This window comes from Dendronephthya gigantea, unplaced genomic scaffold (genome assembly GCF_004324835.1).
Source record: "Dendronephthya gigantea isolate DGI-Jeju-01 unplaced genomic scaffold, DenGig_1.0 000018F, whole genome shotgun sequence".
In the NCBI taxonomy this organism is placed as follows: Eukaryota; Metazoa; Cnidaria; class Anthozoa; order Malacalcyonacea; family Nephtheidae; genus Dendronephthya; species Dendronephthya gigantea.
The window spans coordinates 725,380-741,691 of NW_021163028.1; the positions used below are offsets into that span (position 1 = coordinate 725,380).

At 35.2% G+C, this 16,312-nt stretch overlaps 1 protein-coding gene across 1 annotated transcript; it reads left to right on the forward strand.

Moving 5' to 3' along the window:
* Positions 1 to 2,208: 2,208 nt before the first annotated feature.
* LOC114520848 (adhesion G-protein coupled receptor D1-like) lies at positions 2,209 to 15,566 on the forward strand. Its single transcript, XM_028541192.1, has 20 exons — positions 2,209 to 2,280; positions 2,395 to 2,971; positions 5,389 to 5,845; positions 6,540 to 6,907; positions 7,821 to 7,885; positions 8,567 to 8,629; positions 8,985 to 9,102; positions 9,386 to 9,508; positions 9,829 to 9,989; positions 10,633 to 10,682; positions 10,834 to 10,963; positions 11,300 to 11,406; positions 11,497 to 11,599; positions 11,683 to 11,839; positions 12,396 to 12,462; positions 12,634 to 12,700; positions 12,926 to 13,005; positions 13,635 to 13,761; positions 14,086 to 14,127; positions 14,279 to 15,566. The coding sequence occupies exons 2-20, from the start codon at positions 2,896 to 2,898 to the stop codon at positions 14,588 to 14,590; spliced, it is 2,673 nt and encodes an 890-aa protein (XP_028396993.1). The 5' UTR covers positions 2,209 to 2,280; positions 2,395 to 2,895; the 3' UTR covers positions 14,591 to 15,566.
* The last annotated feature ends 746 nt before the right edge of the window (positions 15,567 to 16,312 follow it).

Consider the following 16,312-nt stretch of genomic DNA (forward strand, 5'->3'; position numbering starts at 1 on the left):
AATTTGAGCCGGGTGACCGTGTTCCTCTCATGGATGTGACAAGCGCACTCAGCCTGCCGCGCGCATAAGCAATTAATAAACCGAATGAGCAAGCGTGTTGATAGCTAAGCTGACAACACATTATTTCTGCGGTATAGGTTTTTGCTGCGTGATTGGACACGCATGGCGAAAAAAATTTCCAATTATTCTCATATGTATAATACATGCATGGTTGTCTTCTTTGTCTTAATATTCAGTATTCATTTCTAAAGGCTTACCCTACCAATTTTGTTGATAAACGTTTTAAGACGTATTCTCAAACCTTATTCTCGAAGCGTTAAACAGTATTTTAACGCGACATGTAACGCCCATACACGTTGTGTTGTTTTTTTTAGGATTAATTTATTGTTTTGAATATAAAACGTTAGTTAGAGCTATAGAAAGTTCCACATACTAGTCGGTATACTGCGAATTTGACCATATCATATCTAAACCGGTAGTATATTCCTATAAGCCCATCACGAGGAAAATTTCTTTGACGTTTATACGGCAAAAGAAAGATCTATTGCATGCTGGGTTTTTAAACCAAAAGAAATTTTGCCGAAGGAAATTTACTCGTGTAAGTGCATGTGGCTTAACTTCATTATTATGTATTCTTTTATAAAACATCATTACGAAACGTTTCATTTAGCTACGAAGTCGAAATATCAGGACTAAATAGCAGGACTAAATCGTCCGGTTGGCTATATACGCCACTGGATTCGTGTCCAAAAATTACATTTACGAAAAGATTTGAGTTGAGCGCAAATTTGAATTGTCTCCTTTTTATATTAATATATATACACCCTGTTTTATGCATGTATGATATAGCTATAATTATACATATACGTAAAAACTAAAGGGGTCTCTTGCGAGCATGAATCAGTTAGACCAGCACATTAATCAATCTTATCATATAAACGACGTCAAGATAAATGTAATCTTTCTGTTTCGACTATTAAAAGTTAAACGCTGGAGCTATTTGAGCAAATTGTACATTTACATAAGCTCGCACATTCGGCGCCGATAAAGATGAATTAGCGCTCAAAACGCCACAGCAGACGGGCGCCGAGAAAATTGTTTACACTAGCGACTGAAATTTTGTTTTAAGCTCATATTTCCAGTTAGCCGTGGACAGTTGTTATTACAAAATAAGATTAAAATGAAAGCTTAAAGCTTTTATTGTGTCATGGAAAAACGAACTTTGATATTTCTTACAAAGTCCTTTTGCAAAATTTTAAAACCTCTCTTAAATTTCAAGAATAAGATGTTTGCTATCCGTAGTCCGTACCGCAGTGTTCAATAACAGTCCTATTTTATAGTCAATAACATAGCCTGCATATAGGAATAATTTCCGAGTTCTGATATTGAAAATGTTTACATTAAACATACCCGGGTTTTGACATAAGGTAAGTATGCATATATCCTGCAATGTGTCGGGTATTCGATGTCACAACTCCAAGGATAATTTCAATGAAAATTTTTGCAGTTTTTGAGAATATATACTCAAAAGAAGGCAAAGAAGAAGGCAAAAAAATCTTGATCCCCATCGGAACAGTCTGCCTCACAAACAAAATATGGGTTTTATCGAATACAAGGAAATTAATCGAGTTGATTGATGATTTCTGCATATATAAATTAAAACGTATATTTGAATATTATCAAGCATGCAAATAAACCGACCTATGATTAATTTAACTAACTGACCGTTTCCGCGTTTGGCGTAAGATTACAAAGTTGTACATGCAATTGCTGAGCATTATGTTCGACCCCCACAAATAACCTAAATTTCGCAGCTTCAAGCTAAGCGAATGAGTATTTTTGTTTCAGGTATACAGATGCATGATATTGAGTATAATGTTACCCAGTTCTTGTAACGTGCTGTACGTCGTCACTACGTTCACAGATTCCAAAACGTAATAATTGACTGAGATAAGTAAGGGATAGACAAATAATCTCGTTGGATCGATTATATTTACACATGTATCGGGCTCTAAATTGGACGGTGGTAGCCAGATTTAAACATCTTTTGATATTGCAAAGCATTTGTGAAAATATAATCATGTTTTGATATTGGCAAAGCATTTTGTGCATGAAAACAATCTTTCTTAAACAGAAAGACAAATATATGTACCAACTTGACATAAGTATTTGCCTATCAATTCCTTTCCTTTAGAATATGGGCTTTTTCATAAAAAGAAGATCAGTGAAAAATTCGAAATAAATATCCATTTGAAGCCATATGTTAAAAATATGTAAAAGGTATAACCATCTGTTCATCCATCTGTGTCATTTATTTTCTATATACTCTAGAGTTTTCTAATGTATTCAAGCATGCTTTCTCGCTGACTAATATCAATCATTGCGTTCGTGTAGGCGTTCAAAGAAGCATTGAAAAAGGGTCAAGGGGATTTCCTTTGGAAATTTATGTCGGCCAGCGTTGATGGTGTTTTCGAATTTAAATTTTCGAAAGCTCAGCTTCCTTATTTCTACGCAATATCATATTACGAAGTTGTAGGTGTCAAACTACTGGCACATTCATGAATTTCGCCTTTGTATCATCAGCAGTTGGCGTGAATGTTTATGTAAAACAGGCGTGATTCTTTCAAGACTACATATGGTCTGACCCCTACTGTTTATACAGAGCTATTAACATATACGATTCACGCTAAGTTTGCTAAGAAAAGGTCTGATATGCACGAGGAATAAAGGAACATGACATCAATGAACGAAGCTAGAAAAATCCGAATCGGATATTGTAAATAAAGCTCCACCGACGTTTCAATCCGACATTATACTTGGATCAACAGGACGTTTTGAACCGTTTATACTAATCAAAGAAGTATTGTACGTTTAATAAGGTACAAACGTCTAAAGATGTCTGGATTTAGTTGGTATATTATTGTTATAATTTGCATCATTCAAAGTCAGGTTTCTTTCACATATTCCCAAGGTACGTACTACGTAGGAGTAAATTTCCGAAGTATATATATATAGATATATGTATAGCTACTGCAATATGTAATATTCTGTTGACTCTGTTATGCAATATAATCGGTAAAAAGCCATGCATGTATTGTCAAGTTAGAACATGTTTAATTAGCTATACAATATATTATAGACTAAACTAGATATGCTTACGGGTTTATTTTGCTTTGTGACAAGCTACATAATATAACAATACGAGAGAACGTTTTGACACCTATATTTATTTAATAAGTACACTGTACTCTCAAAATAAATTCGAACTAGGTAAGCGACGGTAAGCACTGACGGCGAAAATTGTTTCATTATGGATGAGAGATGTCTATAGGCCATTGGAGATGAACATTATTCACGTACTATGAATTATCTGAAATTTCGACAGGAATTGTGAGATGTTTATATTTATGCTGGGGCAATTGTCCACGATTTATAAATTTTCAATTGAGAGTACTGTCAATAGTCCTGATGGTTTATTAAGATAGCCATCGTAGCCCTGTGGAGTTAAGCACATAGACCAGTCTGGTAAGAAACAGACGTTACCGAATGAGCGGCAGTAATATACATTCAAGATTCATACTTCATTTTCATAGCAAAACACAGTGTACGTAATATACAGCCTCATAGTCATACCAGACACTTAAGTTAGTGTCTCAAAGATGTCATAGTGTCATAGTAACTGGTACAGGATAATTATCGCATCTGCCGAATGCAAATTTAACAACTTTAGAAGTAACACGAGTATCCATTCAAAGATCAGCAGGAGTTAATAATTATAGCTTTAATTGCATGATAGTAATCTTCGCCCGCGATCTTATCTTGTTGCGTATGTTCTATGTTTCAAAGTATATGTGTGATTATAGTTGCAAAAATGAATGTAGCCTTCCCATATCTTTCGAAAATTGAGTTACCTCGCATACAATATGCTTTGATAATTCCTACTCGCGACACACGCAGGTGCACTAAAATTTTAAATATTTATATGTTCGTAAAAAGCCTAAATTTATCACGGACCTGTAATTACACCGTCACCGTGTGAATAATCGTGCTCTTAAATAACGCGGTTTTGATGAAAGATACATCAAATGCCAATCGTAGTACGTGCAGGTAGTATCGCATGGAGCCGAGTAGCATTTTCGCTAAAACATTTCAGTATTCCACCATAATATTTTGGCATATATATCTGAATTGATTGTTTTCACAGAAGTCCCAAATTTCTGCATTTCTGAATTGATTGTTTTCACAAATGACGGGCTGGCTTTGGTAATAAGTATATTTTCGTCTACTTCGACAACAGCCGTTGGGTGTTTGAGTGTTTTTAGCCGCGAGCGAGCTGTTGCGCTAAGCAAATAGAAATTCCTCCAATTGGGGTTGATTCGTAGAATCAGTGCCGTGTAATTTACCGTAAATGGCGTCTGACCGATTACATGGGAGCAAAATAATTTCCTTACTATTCACAAAATTCGCTCGTATCCCCAGCGAAAATTGAAAGAATCAAAACGATCCTTCGAGGGCGTCTCGAACCTTGAGTAATGAATAAACGCCAAACTCGTTGAATTTGCAGACGAATCGTTCCGCACAGTTTCAATTTTTCAGGATGACAGATGGCGTAAAAGGAAACAGATGTCATCGTAACTTTGCTTGCACTTTTGGTTTCAAACACGGAAATATTTAAAAATCGTCATCGTTCACACGCTGAAAATTTTTCTCCCCTTTAGCTATCTGTACACAAGCTAATTTTCTTTGTCATTTATTTTTAGTACGTAAAATTGACATTCGTTTTTTTCTGTAACCCTCCCTTTTTACACATGGAGAAAATATTTTATTTATCACATTACATGCATTTGTCAGAAAAAATGGTCCGTGGAAACCAGGCGTAAATATGCGATGAAGTTCATCAATTTCGTACAGTGGTTTTTGATTGCCATTATTTTCTTTTAGCTATTGCTATTAAATGCAAAACTTATATATTAAATATTCAACAATATTAAATATTTTATAAGTGTTCGAATAATTGTGTTTGTTATAATCGGGCTGCATCTGTATTAGATTGTGTAGTTGGTTGATAAAATAAAAACAATCGTCATAATTTATTGTCTTTCTCGAATTGAGCAAAAATTATCTAAATGATTAACTGAAAACTAGCTGAACCGCATGAGCCCACATACCTCATGCACTGCTTACCGGCCTGTATTTCTGGTCATACTGACTGGTGAGCAATTAGACTACTCGAACCTATTTTTTAATACTCAAAATTATATAAAACTAAATATACTTTTATGATTGAACTGACTGATAGTGACATAGCAGACAATATTATAGACTAAACAAAACTCAATATACGATCATAATTATAATAATTGTTATGCATTTCTTCAAAAATTGCAGAGAGCTCTGATGGCTGCAGGAAAAAGGAAAAATTTCACTTCAGCTACACTATAAAGAACTCGCAACAATCTAATTTGACCAATTTCAATGTCGAATGTAGTACTCAGACAGTTTATGAGATACGATTCACTGATGGGCAACTATGTTTTTGCGGTAGAATTACAAACTCCGGAGTGATTTCTTATCAAGACTGTAGGAAAACACTGCCTTTAAACGTAATGGTGAATATATCGGTGCCACAGTTTAGAGAACCGTGGGGAGAAAATTGCACATTTTTTTTTATCTTTAAAAATGGTGCTCAAGTGCAATTGGATATGAAAATTTTACCTCGGCGTATTGTGACCTCCCGTGCTGTCACCAAATCGTCCGTATTCACCCGGTTTTTCACTTCTTATGTCGCAAGTACAGTTCTCAGTTCGGCGATAAGCAATTCTATGACGGAATCAATTCAAATGAGGTTGGTAAATGTTTGCGCATGAAACCACGTAGTGGAACACGTGGAAATGTGCTGACGGTCGGACGTGGGGATATGTTGGCTACATTCCTTTAATACTGTTCCGGGCCGTATAACGAGAAGCTTAATTGGTTGGGAGGGGAGGGGGGTTGTTGTTCATATATTTGTCTTATGCCCAACTGCATGATTTCTTTTGTACGCCATTGTTCCTATGAGGCTATGTTATGTTAACATTAGGTTAGGAGGTCTAGCTACGGCTCCGCTTGCGAGTTTAGTGTAACTTTACTCAGAATATGAAAAATGCAAGGATTGCTAATGAATATCAGAGTCATGTGTCTGTTTTACTTTACTTTTTTAAATTATCGGCTGGTCATGGTTTTTAGGACGGCAGGTTTGCATTTGACGTTTCTTAGTATATTTAGTACTTACACGTTTCTTAAATAGCACAGTTTTTTAAGGCCGGTTCTCATATGACGTAATTTATCATATAATTCGTCGCAATTCACATGTCGTGATTTGTTTTAATTTGTGGCGATTCGGTTTTTATAAGTCGGATCTCGCATTTCAATGACAATAAAAAATGTGAATTATGACTAATTATTTAATGCTATCCAATGTCGATGTATTAAGACCCTTAGTCTTAGAGAACCAATGCAGTATATATCACCAACCATTTTGTCTGTATACTGATTTTTAGCACTACCTCTACCGTGATAAATCCTCAATTTACTCAAACATCAATCCCACACTACACTGCGATCATAATCGCACCAGGAGACTCTGTTTCGACAACGTCTAGCCTCGCAGCAGAACCAGCTCCGACGAGTTCGTCTAGCGTCGTAACCGAACCGACTTCGACGACGTCATCAATTAAACGAAGTAATGCTTCGAAGACGCCCAGTCTTGTAGCTGAGCCAGCTTTGACGACGTCATCAAAAAATGATGTTCTGAAGGCCTCTTCCTCAGCCTTTATAAAAGGGTCGCCAACTTCTGCATTTTTTCCCAGTAGCACACTTTCTCCCGATGGGGGAAACATCGATGAGGGAAACAACAAATTTAAAGAAGGTATAATAATGTTTGATTTATGGGATGCAACATGCGATCTGCATTTCTCAAATCAAAGGTGTATAATTTAAAAAATTGCAAAACTTTCAAACAAATAATCGTGGGTACAGATTCCAAAGCTATAAAGATTGTTTTTTATATAACACAATTCGTCAAAATTCGATCGCTATAATCCACATGCATTTATTAGTCAGTATATCAACAAATTATAACGAATTATATAACATGTGAATTACGACAAATTATCACAAATTATATCATATGAAAACCAGCCTTTGATATGCCTCAAAGAGAAACTTTTTTATTTATAGGGTCGATTGTTTGAAAGCCAGGGGATAAGCAAAAATTTAGTAGGAACTTCACGCATTTCTTAACTTCATGGGCTGAATAACAAATATCCAACGCATTTTCCTAGTGAAATTTTGATACCTAAGTTTTTTGGTAAATCCGTAAACGTGATCGATCTGATATCCACCGTTTTAAAACTGGTGCTTTTGAAAAATAATAGACCTTTTAATAATTACGTCACAATTAGACATTTCGATAATTATGTGCAAAGATGCAAAACATCGTTCTTCAACACATGCATGAAAAAGAACTTTTCATTTTAACAAATAAGCGTGGAAATAAGCCTTATTCGAGACCTAATTAAAGGTCGTAGCCTAATTAAAAATCATTTTTCACCATGCATGTGTTTTTTTTATCTTTGTGAGTGGTTCGTGAAAGTAAAACTTGAAATCCATCCTATTTTATTTTAAGGTGGTTCTAAATTTAAAACGATAATGTTCAGACGCAATTATCGAAATTGTCTATTACACCAAATGTAACACGAAATATATTTACACTGAGTCTCGGAAGAATAAACTGAAAACATAAGTCAATCTATATAATACTTGATTCTCTTCTTTTATAGATATTGATTTCATCAACAACCTTAACACGTCTAATGTGAAAATCAATGACAAGAGGACAATTAAGGTATTAGATAAATGAAAATTCCTGTGCCAGATACCCTCCACGAATTACCGTTATATAAAAACATTACGTCAAATTTAGCATCATGATGCAGTTCAAATTTGTAGCAATTATGCAGAAATGTTACTTCCAATTAGAGTTATTTTGGTGTACTTCTAGGAATCTAAGTGTTAGAATTTTTCGGAAAACATATATATACATTTTCTAATTCTTTTCCCAGCCAGTGCTTATAACAAACTAATATAGCTTAGAGGCTGGCCTGAACATCGTCTGTTTTACCAAACTGCATTTCATCCATATTCACGACGGCTTGTTCATCTGTTATGTCCAATTTTTATTTCATGCGGTCGCATATAGGGTAAATAAGTTCCCATTAGAAACGTAGCTATATAAAAGATGGCTGTAAGGACGATCAGGTTGTGGCAATATTGATATGAGCAGGGTTGAACCATCTTGTGCTGCCCATATTGCTCACAATTGTCATCAACAGCGAACAATTTTGTTCCACCCGATTAAGTTTCCCTTTGCATAAATTTCGCATAACGATTTTATATATGAAATATTTCTGGTCAGCAATATTGCTCAATGTTGTTGACAAGTGTGAACAATATGGCCAGCACAACATGTTTTAGCGCACTACCAAATTTGCGCTGTAAAAATTCTCCTATCATCTTTTCTACTCAGCGAGTGCTGGATGCTGCTGCAAATTTAATAAACACAAACCGAACAGCTGAAGACCAAAACGAGGTAAATAAGTGAACCTTTGTGAAAAGTGAAAGGAATTAAACTCCTACATGAAACATTTTTTAATCTTTCAATCAAATTTGTTAACACATATTAATATTAGCAAGCGTTTGTCATGAGCCGTTTTAAATATCTCTTTGCCTATTATCTATCATAATGAAATTATTAGCATTGAATGCCGAAGGGCATAAGGTCAAGTTAACCGAACAGTTCTAAAGTATTGAAGTTAATAAGTTCACGGCAACCATGTAGGTATATAACCAGGGTAGGTAATAATAAGTATAAACCATGCAGTAGCGATAATTGCATGCGATGCAGTTCTAAAGTATATGTATTTATGTGTCTACTTAACTTTTAGGATCCAGGTATGCAAGCAGTTAAAGTGTTGGAAGATCTTGGAAATTCCATTTCTCAACAGCTCGCCCTGCCTGAGAATGAGAGTTCTGTCACTTTTCAGGAAGTTACAGAAGATCTTAGTAAGAAAATAGTTTTTACATTCTGTGCTGTGTATATCCATAAGATAATCAACCCTTTAATTTTCCCCTTTTGTCCGGACCTTTTTGAACTTTGTCTGGAAGTTAGTGAATTGGAAAACTAGGCGAACGTTCGGAAATTCAGTGAATGTTTCGAACAAAATTGTTAATTTTATCTGAAGAAGCTTGGCCTATAACTAAAAGCACTAAAGTCGCTCATCCATGCAAGGGACGTGCCTGGGGGATTATTCAGAATCCAATTACATGTATTGTAATTATCCTTTAGTATTTGGTGTGGCAGTAATAAATTCAACGATATCCCAAGGATTTTCATTTCCCACTGATGCAAGTGAAGTTATTGAGAGTGAAAAGATTGATATTCCAAGCTCCGTTTTTGTCTCCGAATCAGGTAAGGAAAACAATTTGTCCATTTTTGATACAAGGCTTTCATTGCTAAACGAGGACATCAGTCGATTATGAGAATTATAAGTCTAAGAATATGTCTATAGCATATAAAGCCTGCGCATTTACACCATAAGTAAAATGAAATCAAAAACTACATACCTGATGAAACTTTAATTAGGCTTCAATCGCCAGACCTTGAGACCTCCTGAATATAGTGATACACAATTAACCACAAAATTACTTTTATGCAGTTAGCTGAGTGTGTTGTAATGTTATTTTAGGCTATGATAAGAAATCTGTCTAAACTCTTTTCAATCCGTATAGGCAAAGCATATTTTGTTGGTATAATTTTCAAGCCGTATCGTGAAATGAGAAACAAAACAGGGGATTTTACGGTGGGAACTAATGTTATAAATGCAGTGGTTTCGCCTCCACCACGCAAAACACTTGCTGACCCTGTGGAAATGACATTCAAGAAGAATATCGTGAGTTACTATTTGTTTGGAGCTAACTAATTAACAATTAGTCGCCGAAGGAGAGGTGATTACAAGTCTATACTCACTCAGCTTAAGGCGAAGTGAATATAGGCTTGTAATAACCGAGTCTTAGGCGACTAATTGCTTTAGTATACATTTGGAGGTGTTTAAAAACAAGAATTAACACAACTCATAAAAATTTATATAATTCTTCAAATTTTTTATTTGAAAAAATGCATCAAAAAGCTATAGTCACTATCACTTCAGAGACAATGAATTGTGACCAATCAGAATGAGAATGAAACCAATAGTCAAATCGAAATTTATGCTAAAACGTGATAGTTGGCAGGACGTACGCCTAAATGAATTCAAATGCATGGTAATTGAGAAAAAATCCAAAGACGAGAAATTTTTATGCAACAAAGAATCAGTGTAATTTCATGCCAATCTTTTGCCTATTCTTCGAGACCTGAAAGAACCTGAGTTTGTATTTCTTAACGATAGCCGTAAACATGCATTTTTTGTAGATAATTTTAAAAATCTTTATCAATTCCTAATATTCCATGTATTTTTTCAACTGGGGAAACAATTTTTCCGACAATTTCTATTCAATGCAGTTTCAAACTTGACTTTCACATCTATTTTTTGAAAGATTGGTGAAACGATTGCTTCAGAATGCTCGTTTTGGATAGAAAACGCCACGTAAGTTTACATAAACTATATGTACATGGACTTCAAACTGCGGAAAGATATACTCTTATATACTCAACCATACTGAAACATCTGTATACAAGAACAATATATAATTTCATGGTTTTAAAATGATCAAGACATTTTCAAATTATCTTTCCAGGTATGCAGGTGAACATGGTGGATGGTCAACAAAACAATGTGAAAGAACATTTGAAAACCACAGTCATATTCGATGTCAATGCTATCATTTCACTAACTTTGCTGTGTTATTTAAAATTTCGGATAACCAGGTAACGCATTTTTTATGTTTCTATGCCAAGAACTCACGACTTGTTGAACACAGTACAATACAGTACAATACAGCATTCTATGTAAATAAAAAACCAAGAATCTTGCTAAGATCTTGGTATGATCTTGCTAAGATCTTGGTGTGATCTTGCTAAGATCTTGGTATGATCTTGCTAAGATCTTGGTATGATCTTGCTAAGATCTTGGTATGATCTTGCTAAGATCTTGGTATGATCTTGCTAAGATCTTGGTATGATCTTGCTAAGATCTTGGTGTGATCTTGCTAAGATCTTAGTATGATCTTGCTAAGATCTTGGTATGATCTTGGTATTTTTTAGGATGTGTCAGATGAAGATACATTCCGTCTGGTTATCATAACTTATGTTGGGTTGAGTCTATCTATTTTGGGATGTTTTCTGACTTTCGTAATTTATGTCACTTTATCGTAAGTACATGCAGATGAATTTTGAGACGTAATTTTCTACTGCTTTGCATTTTCAATCATGATTAGTTATAAACTGCTTCAAAACTTCAGAAACATCAAAACAGACAGAGCAGTAATCCACACAAATTTGGTACTGGCACTTGGAATTGCTGACGTGATATTTTTGGTTACCGTGGTTGTCAAACCTGTTGGGGTAAATATACTTAGCTATTTATTTCCGTAATTATCTGATATTTATGGAAATTAATATTGTTACATTTAATTTCGCATTTCCAGGATTCATGTTTAGCTTTGGCGATGTTAGCGTTTTACTTTTACCTTGCTGTGTTTTTCTGGATGTTGGATGAAGGCGTTTACATTTATTTGATGGTTATTAAAGTTTTTCGTGGAAACGATGCTATGAGAAGAAGGATGGCTTACTTTGTGGGATGGGGTAAGCATTTTTTGAACTGTTAACAATCCGCAAATAATGCATAAAATAGTCAAGATCCGCCAATTAGGATGTTTTATAACGATATATTTATATAACTCGACTGCATTATTAATATTTATTGTGCAAGATCGATTAGTACTAGTTAAAATAGCATGTTAGGGCCTTATAGTTATGAATACTAAAGATTAGTTGTATCAAAATTAATATGTGAATTGCTAATTCATAAGAATTTTATGGAGAATTACAGATCTATACGTTGTACCAAAATACTGCGTAATGATTGAAGATTAGACTCATTAGTTATTCTCATGAATATTTCACAATCGGTGAACTCCTAAATTTGGCATATGCTTATTCTTCGATGCGTGTAGCTATATAACTTATGTTTCTTCTGTGTGTTATTTGTTTTTGTATATGTAAATATGTAATCGGAGGAATGCCTCGCATGGGGTCTCGTGTCCCGTTTGCATTTTCTCCGTTTGAACATTGTTCAATAAATTTGATATACATAAATCAAATCGATGTATGCGATTAAACCTATTAAATTGTGTCTTAGGATGTCCGGCGATAATCGCCATTATCACCTGGGTTGTTTTGAGAGATGATGTCGTGTCAAAATACCAGTAAGTTCAAACTATTGTAGTCATCCATGAAGTGCGGTAGTAGGAATTTAGTTTCTTGCTGAATGCTGAATAAAGTATAGGACCAATTCATTTTTTGTAGTCGGGGTTAGCTACATACAGTAAATACAAAGGTGACAGAAATTATAGCTAATTCATTATACTTTGTTGTAGTTGCTGGTTATCGGTTGAGTCCGGAGCAATATGGGCATTTGTTGGTCCTGGATTGTTGATTATCTTAGTGAGAACCTACGTTTATTTTTCCCTTCATTATTGCTGCTCCCTTCATTTTTACTTCTTCATTCGGCTCATTTCATTGCGCGTCCATTTGCTTACCCTAGTTCTAGATAATCCTTTTCCTGTTTCTTCATTTCCTGCCTTCTCTTCTAAAATTGATCATCCTTTTCTTTTTCTCGTTTAGCCAAATTCAGTGTTGTATGTCAGCTATTTTATTTTATTTTTTTAGGTAAATATTATTGTTCTGATGATAGTCATGAGAACAACATGGGCAACGTTTGTTGACGACAAAGAATATGGCGGTTTGAAGTAAGATTTATAATTTATAATAATTGTCTAAAGACTCTATTCCAATTAGTAATAACTTGATGTTATAGGCCGGATTCATAATATAGTTATTAACTGAATGTGAAGTCCGTAGGAAACGTCTTAAGAGCATACGTATAGACAGGGCACATATAAGAGAGTGTACATACGTTCCAATGTAACCAAGGAGCAGCGTGGCAGGGTCTTCAAGACAACTTCGCATCAAATGTGGTATAACAACTGGCTAAAATAGACAAAACTCTTCTTGTCGTTTTGACCCTTAGGGCCTTCGTCAGGATTCAGGAAGTAGTGGGTACACGAGAGATGGAGAGAGAGTATACCACATTTGAAATAAGAGACAGGCCTTTTTATTCAGTTCAATTTTTTATCCGTATCGAACGAAAAATTTAGTCAAAAAGTGTAAGACTATATAACAGAAAAGATTTATTTATCTACTATTCATCCTTGCCAGCCTTTACTCTAGCCAGACAAATATACCATAAATAGTATAATAACGACAAAACTGAAAATGAATCAAGGGAATATAAATACATGTATAGCACAAAGAAGTATTGCGGTTAAAGCGATAACGATTTCTATGAGCTAAATTCAATCTTAATCACAAAATTTAGGTCGGCAACGAAGACATTTGGCGCAGTTATTCCTATCTTAGGAATAACCTGGATTTTTGGTGTCATGGCATTCAATGAATCTTCTATTGTATTTCAGTATATTTTTGCTATCACTAATTCTTTACAGGTATGACTCTTCCTCCATATTCTTCCTTATCTAGTAAGCAGATAATAGTTTTGTGCCCCAAAAAATATTATACATTTGCGTCACCCACATTGCGAACTGCTAGGAAAGATAATTTAGCTTTACGTTTAGCTTTACTTTAATTTAGCTTTTTTTTTTCGAAAAAAATGAAATGCCTAACGAATTGCATTTCGCAATAATAACTTTAATGTGAATCAATCTTTTTTTTTCCCAATGCTTAAGTTAGCAGTTAGCAATGTTAGTTAGCTGACCAACAGACAAAAGATTTATCATACACCATGTACCTAATATTTCTCTCTCCTGTAGGGCGCTTTAATATTTATTCTTTACTGTTTGGTCAACAACGAGGTAAGCATTTATATCACTTTGTCTCGGACCTTATTCATCAATATTCACCTCGCCTTCGGCAAATAGCTATAAGACGCGGGCTGTTTAGTACCACGTATAATTGCTGCACAGTGCATGGTACAGCGTAAACCACTCTGCCTTATCGTGTTAGGTGCGAAACGAGCTACAACGAAAGCTAGCGATATGGCAAACCCGTCGTGAGTTATCCTCATCATCGGCGGGTGCTCGCCGTACGTATCCATATGTGGTATCTTCGGAAAAGAACACGACTTTCAATCGCACTACGACATCGGCACAGGCCACCCCAGATCTCTACCGGTATCCGATGGGGGAAATTAAAGATGGAACATCTCAGGGAAAAGTAGAACGAAAGTACTCGTTTGAAGATAGGAATAAAAAACCAGACTTTGAACTGGAATTAGGTAAGGAGGAAAAGAATGGCGGCGAGAAAGGTAAACATTGAAAGAGACAGCAGCTTAAGCATTCCAGTGGGGATGGGATAGAGACATGCATAGGAATGAATAATAAGCTTTAATTCAATTAATTGCCATGAAAAGAGAAGGGACATATAGGCATATTATACATGCAGTTAGTGACAATGATGAGGCAAGCACCTTACCAGTCAAAGAACTGGTCAAATGTGAAACATGCTACGTGCATGCATGCTCATAAAGGTGTCCGTCGGTTCCTAGTTGTGGGTTCTGTGGCGATTGATGCAAAACGGGCGTGAAGATGTGAAAGGTGAGGAGAAAATGGATGATGTCCAAATCGCTGATCGGTTGATACACTGGATATAGAAAGCATATACCTCCGAAAATCGAGGCAAGAATTAATTCGGAGAGCGATTAATTCATTTTAGGATGAGTTCATTTTATTAATTCTGACTTCGTTTTAGGCCTATTTCAGACGTCGAACAAATTTTCATGTCCGCGCCGAATCGAATGCAAATGTTATGAACTTAGACAAAGACTTTAGCTCATTAACATTAGGTTCGGCACGTGAAAAGTTCGACGTCTGAAACTTTATTCCGACGGCCTTATCTGGCGTATCATCAGATCACAAACAAATTTCGCCGCGGAACCTATTTCTTGGACGGAGGGATAAAGTGGGAAACATTTTGCTTATCATCATGAACTAGTTGAATTGATTTTAAATCGCGCATGTACAAACAGTTTTTATTTTTCTACAACACCAACCTGGTAAGCCGAATTTACTTTTTATGTGATAAAGAGTTAATTCTTAATAACAATAAGGACAACTGCATGTTGAAAGAGCAACGAATTTCCGTTGTGCCAGCTGTATACAGCTATATAGTGTGGTCATTTATTTGTATTGACTCAAATGATTTGTGTAAAAGACTATTTGAAAAAAGCACTATACATACGTAAATTGTAAAAATTAATGACAGATTTTAAAATCCCTTCTATAAAGCTTCGAGTTGTATGCCAATTTCATAGAGCAATCTCATAAGCATCTTACTAAAATTATATATAAAAGTGCGGTCCAACAGTGTAGAAATCAGAAGATATGAAATCGACACCGTATAGTATGCAAATTTCATACAATTGATAACAGAGACGCGCTCAATTTTCAACATTCTCAAAATTTCGTGAAAACCGGAAGTAATAGGCGGCAAACTTCATGTAATATATATATAATAGTTCACGATGTAAACAAAACACGCGTGTGCGCAAAACAAACTTGACTGCCACTTTAACACTTAATAACCACTATTAAGTGCTGGTGCTTTAAGCTTACTTTCAGGAAAAACAAGACTCGGATTAGAGTTTTTAAGTGAATTTAATATATTTCCGTATTGTTTATAATTGTAGCTCTTTGTTGGTGAAGGTTTATCAGATATTCATTTATGATTTACGTTGTAGTCTAGAAATTAGAGACATTATCTGAAATATAGCACTTGAAAAATACACCGAATTCAATAGACCTTTCTTACAATGGCATCAAACGCCGAAAGTCTGATGTTACACGAAATTTAATTGCCTCCGCATGCAAAACTATCAAGCGTATCAAACTTCGTGTAACATCAGACTTTCCGCGTTGACATCATTATGAAAAAGGTCTATTGAATTCGGTGCATTTTGCATGCTCTTCCAGACTCGTTCCTAAAGTTCCGGACCGTTTTGCATAGGCAGGGCTTTAATATATCTCTCATGACGTTGTTTGT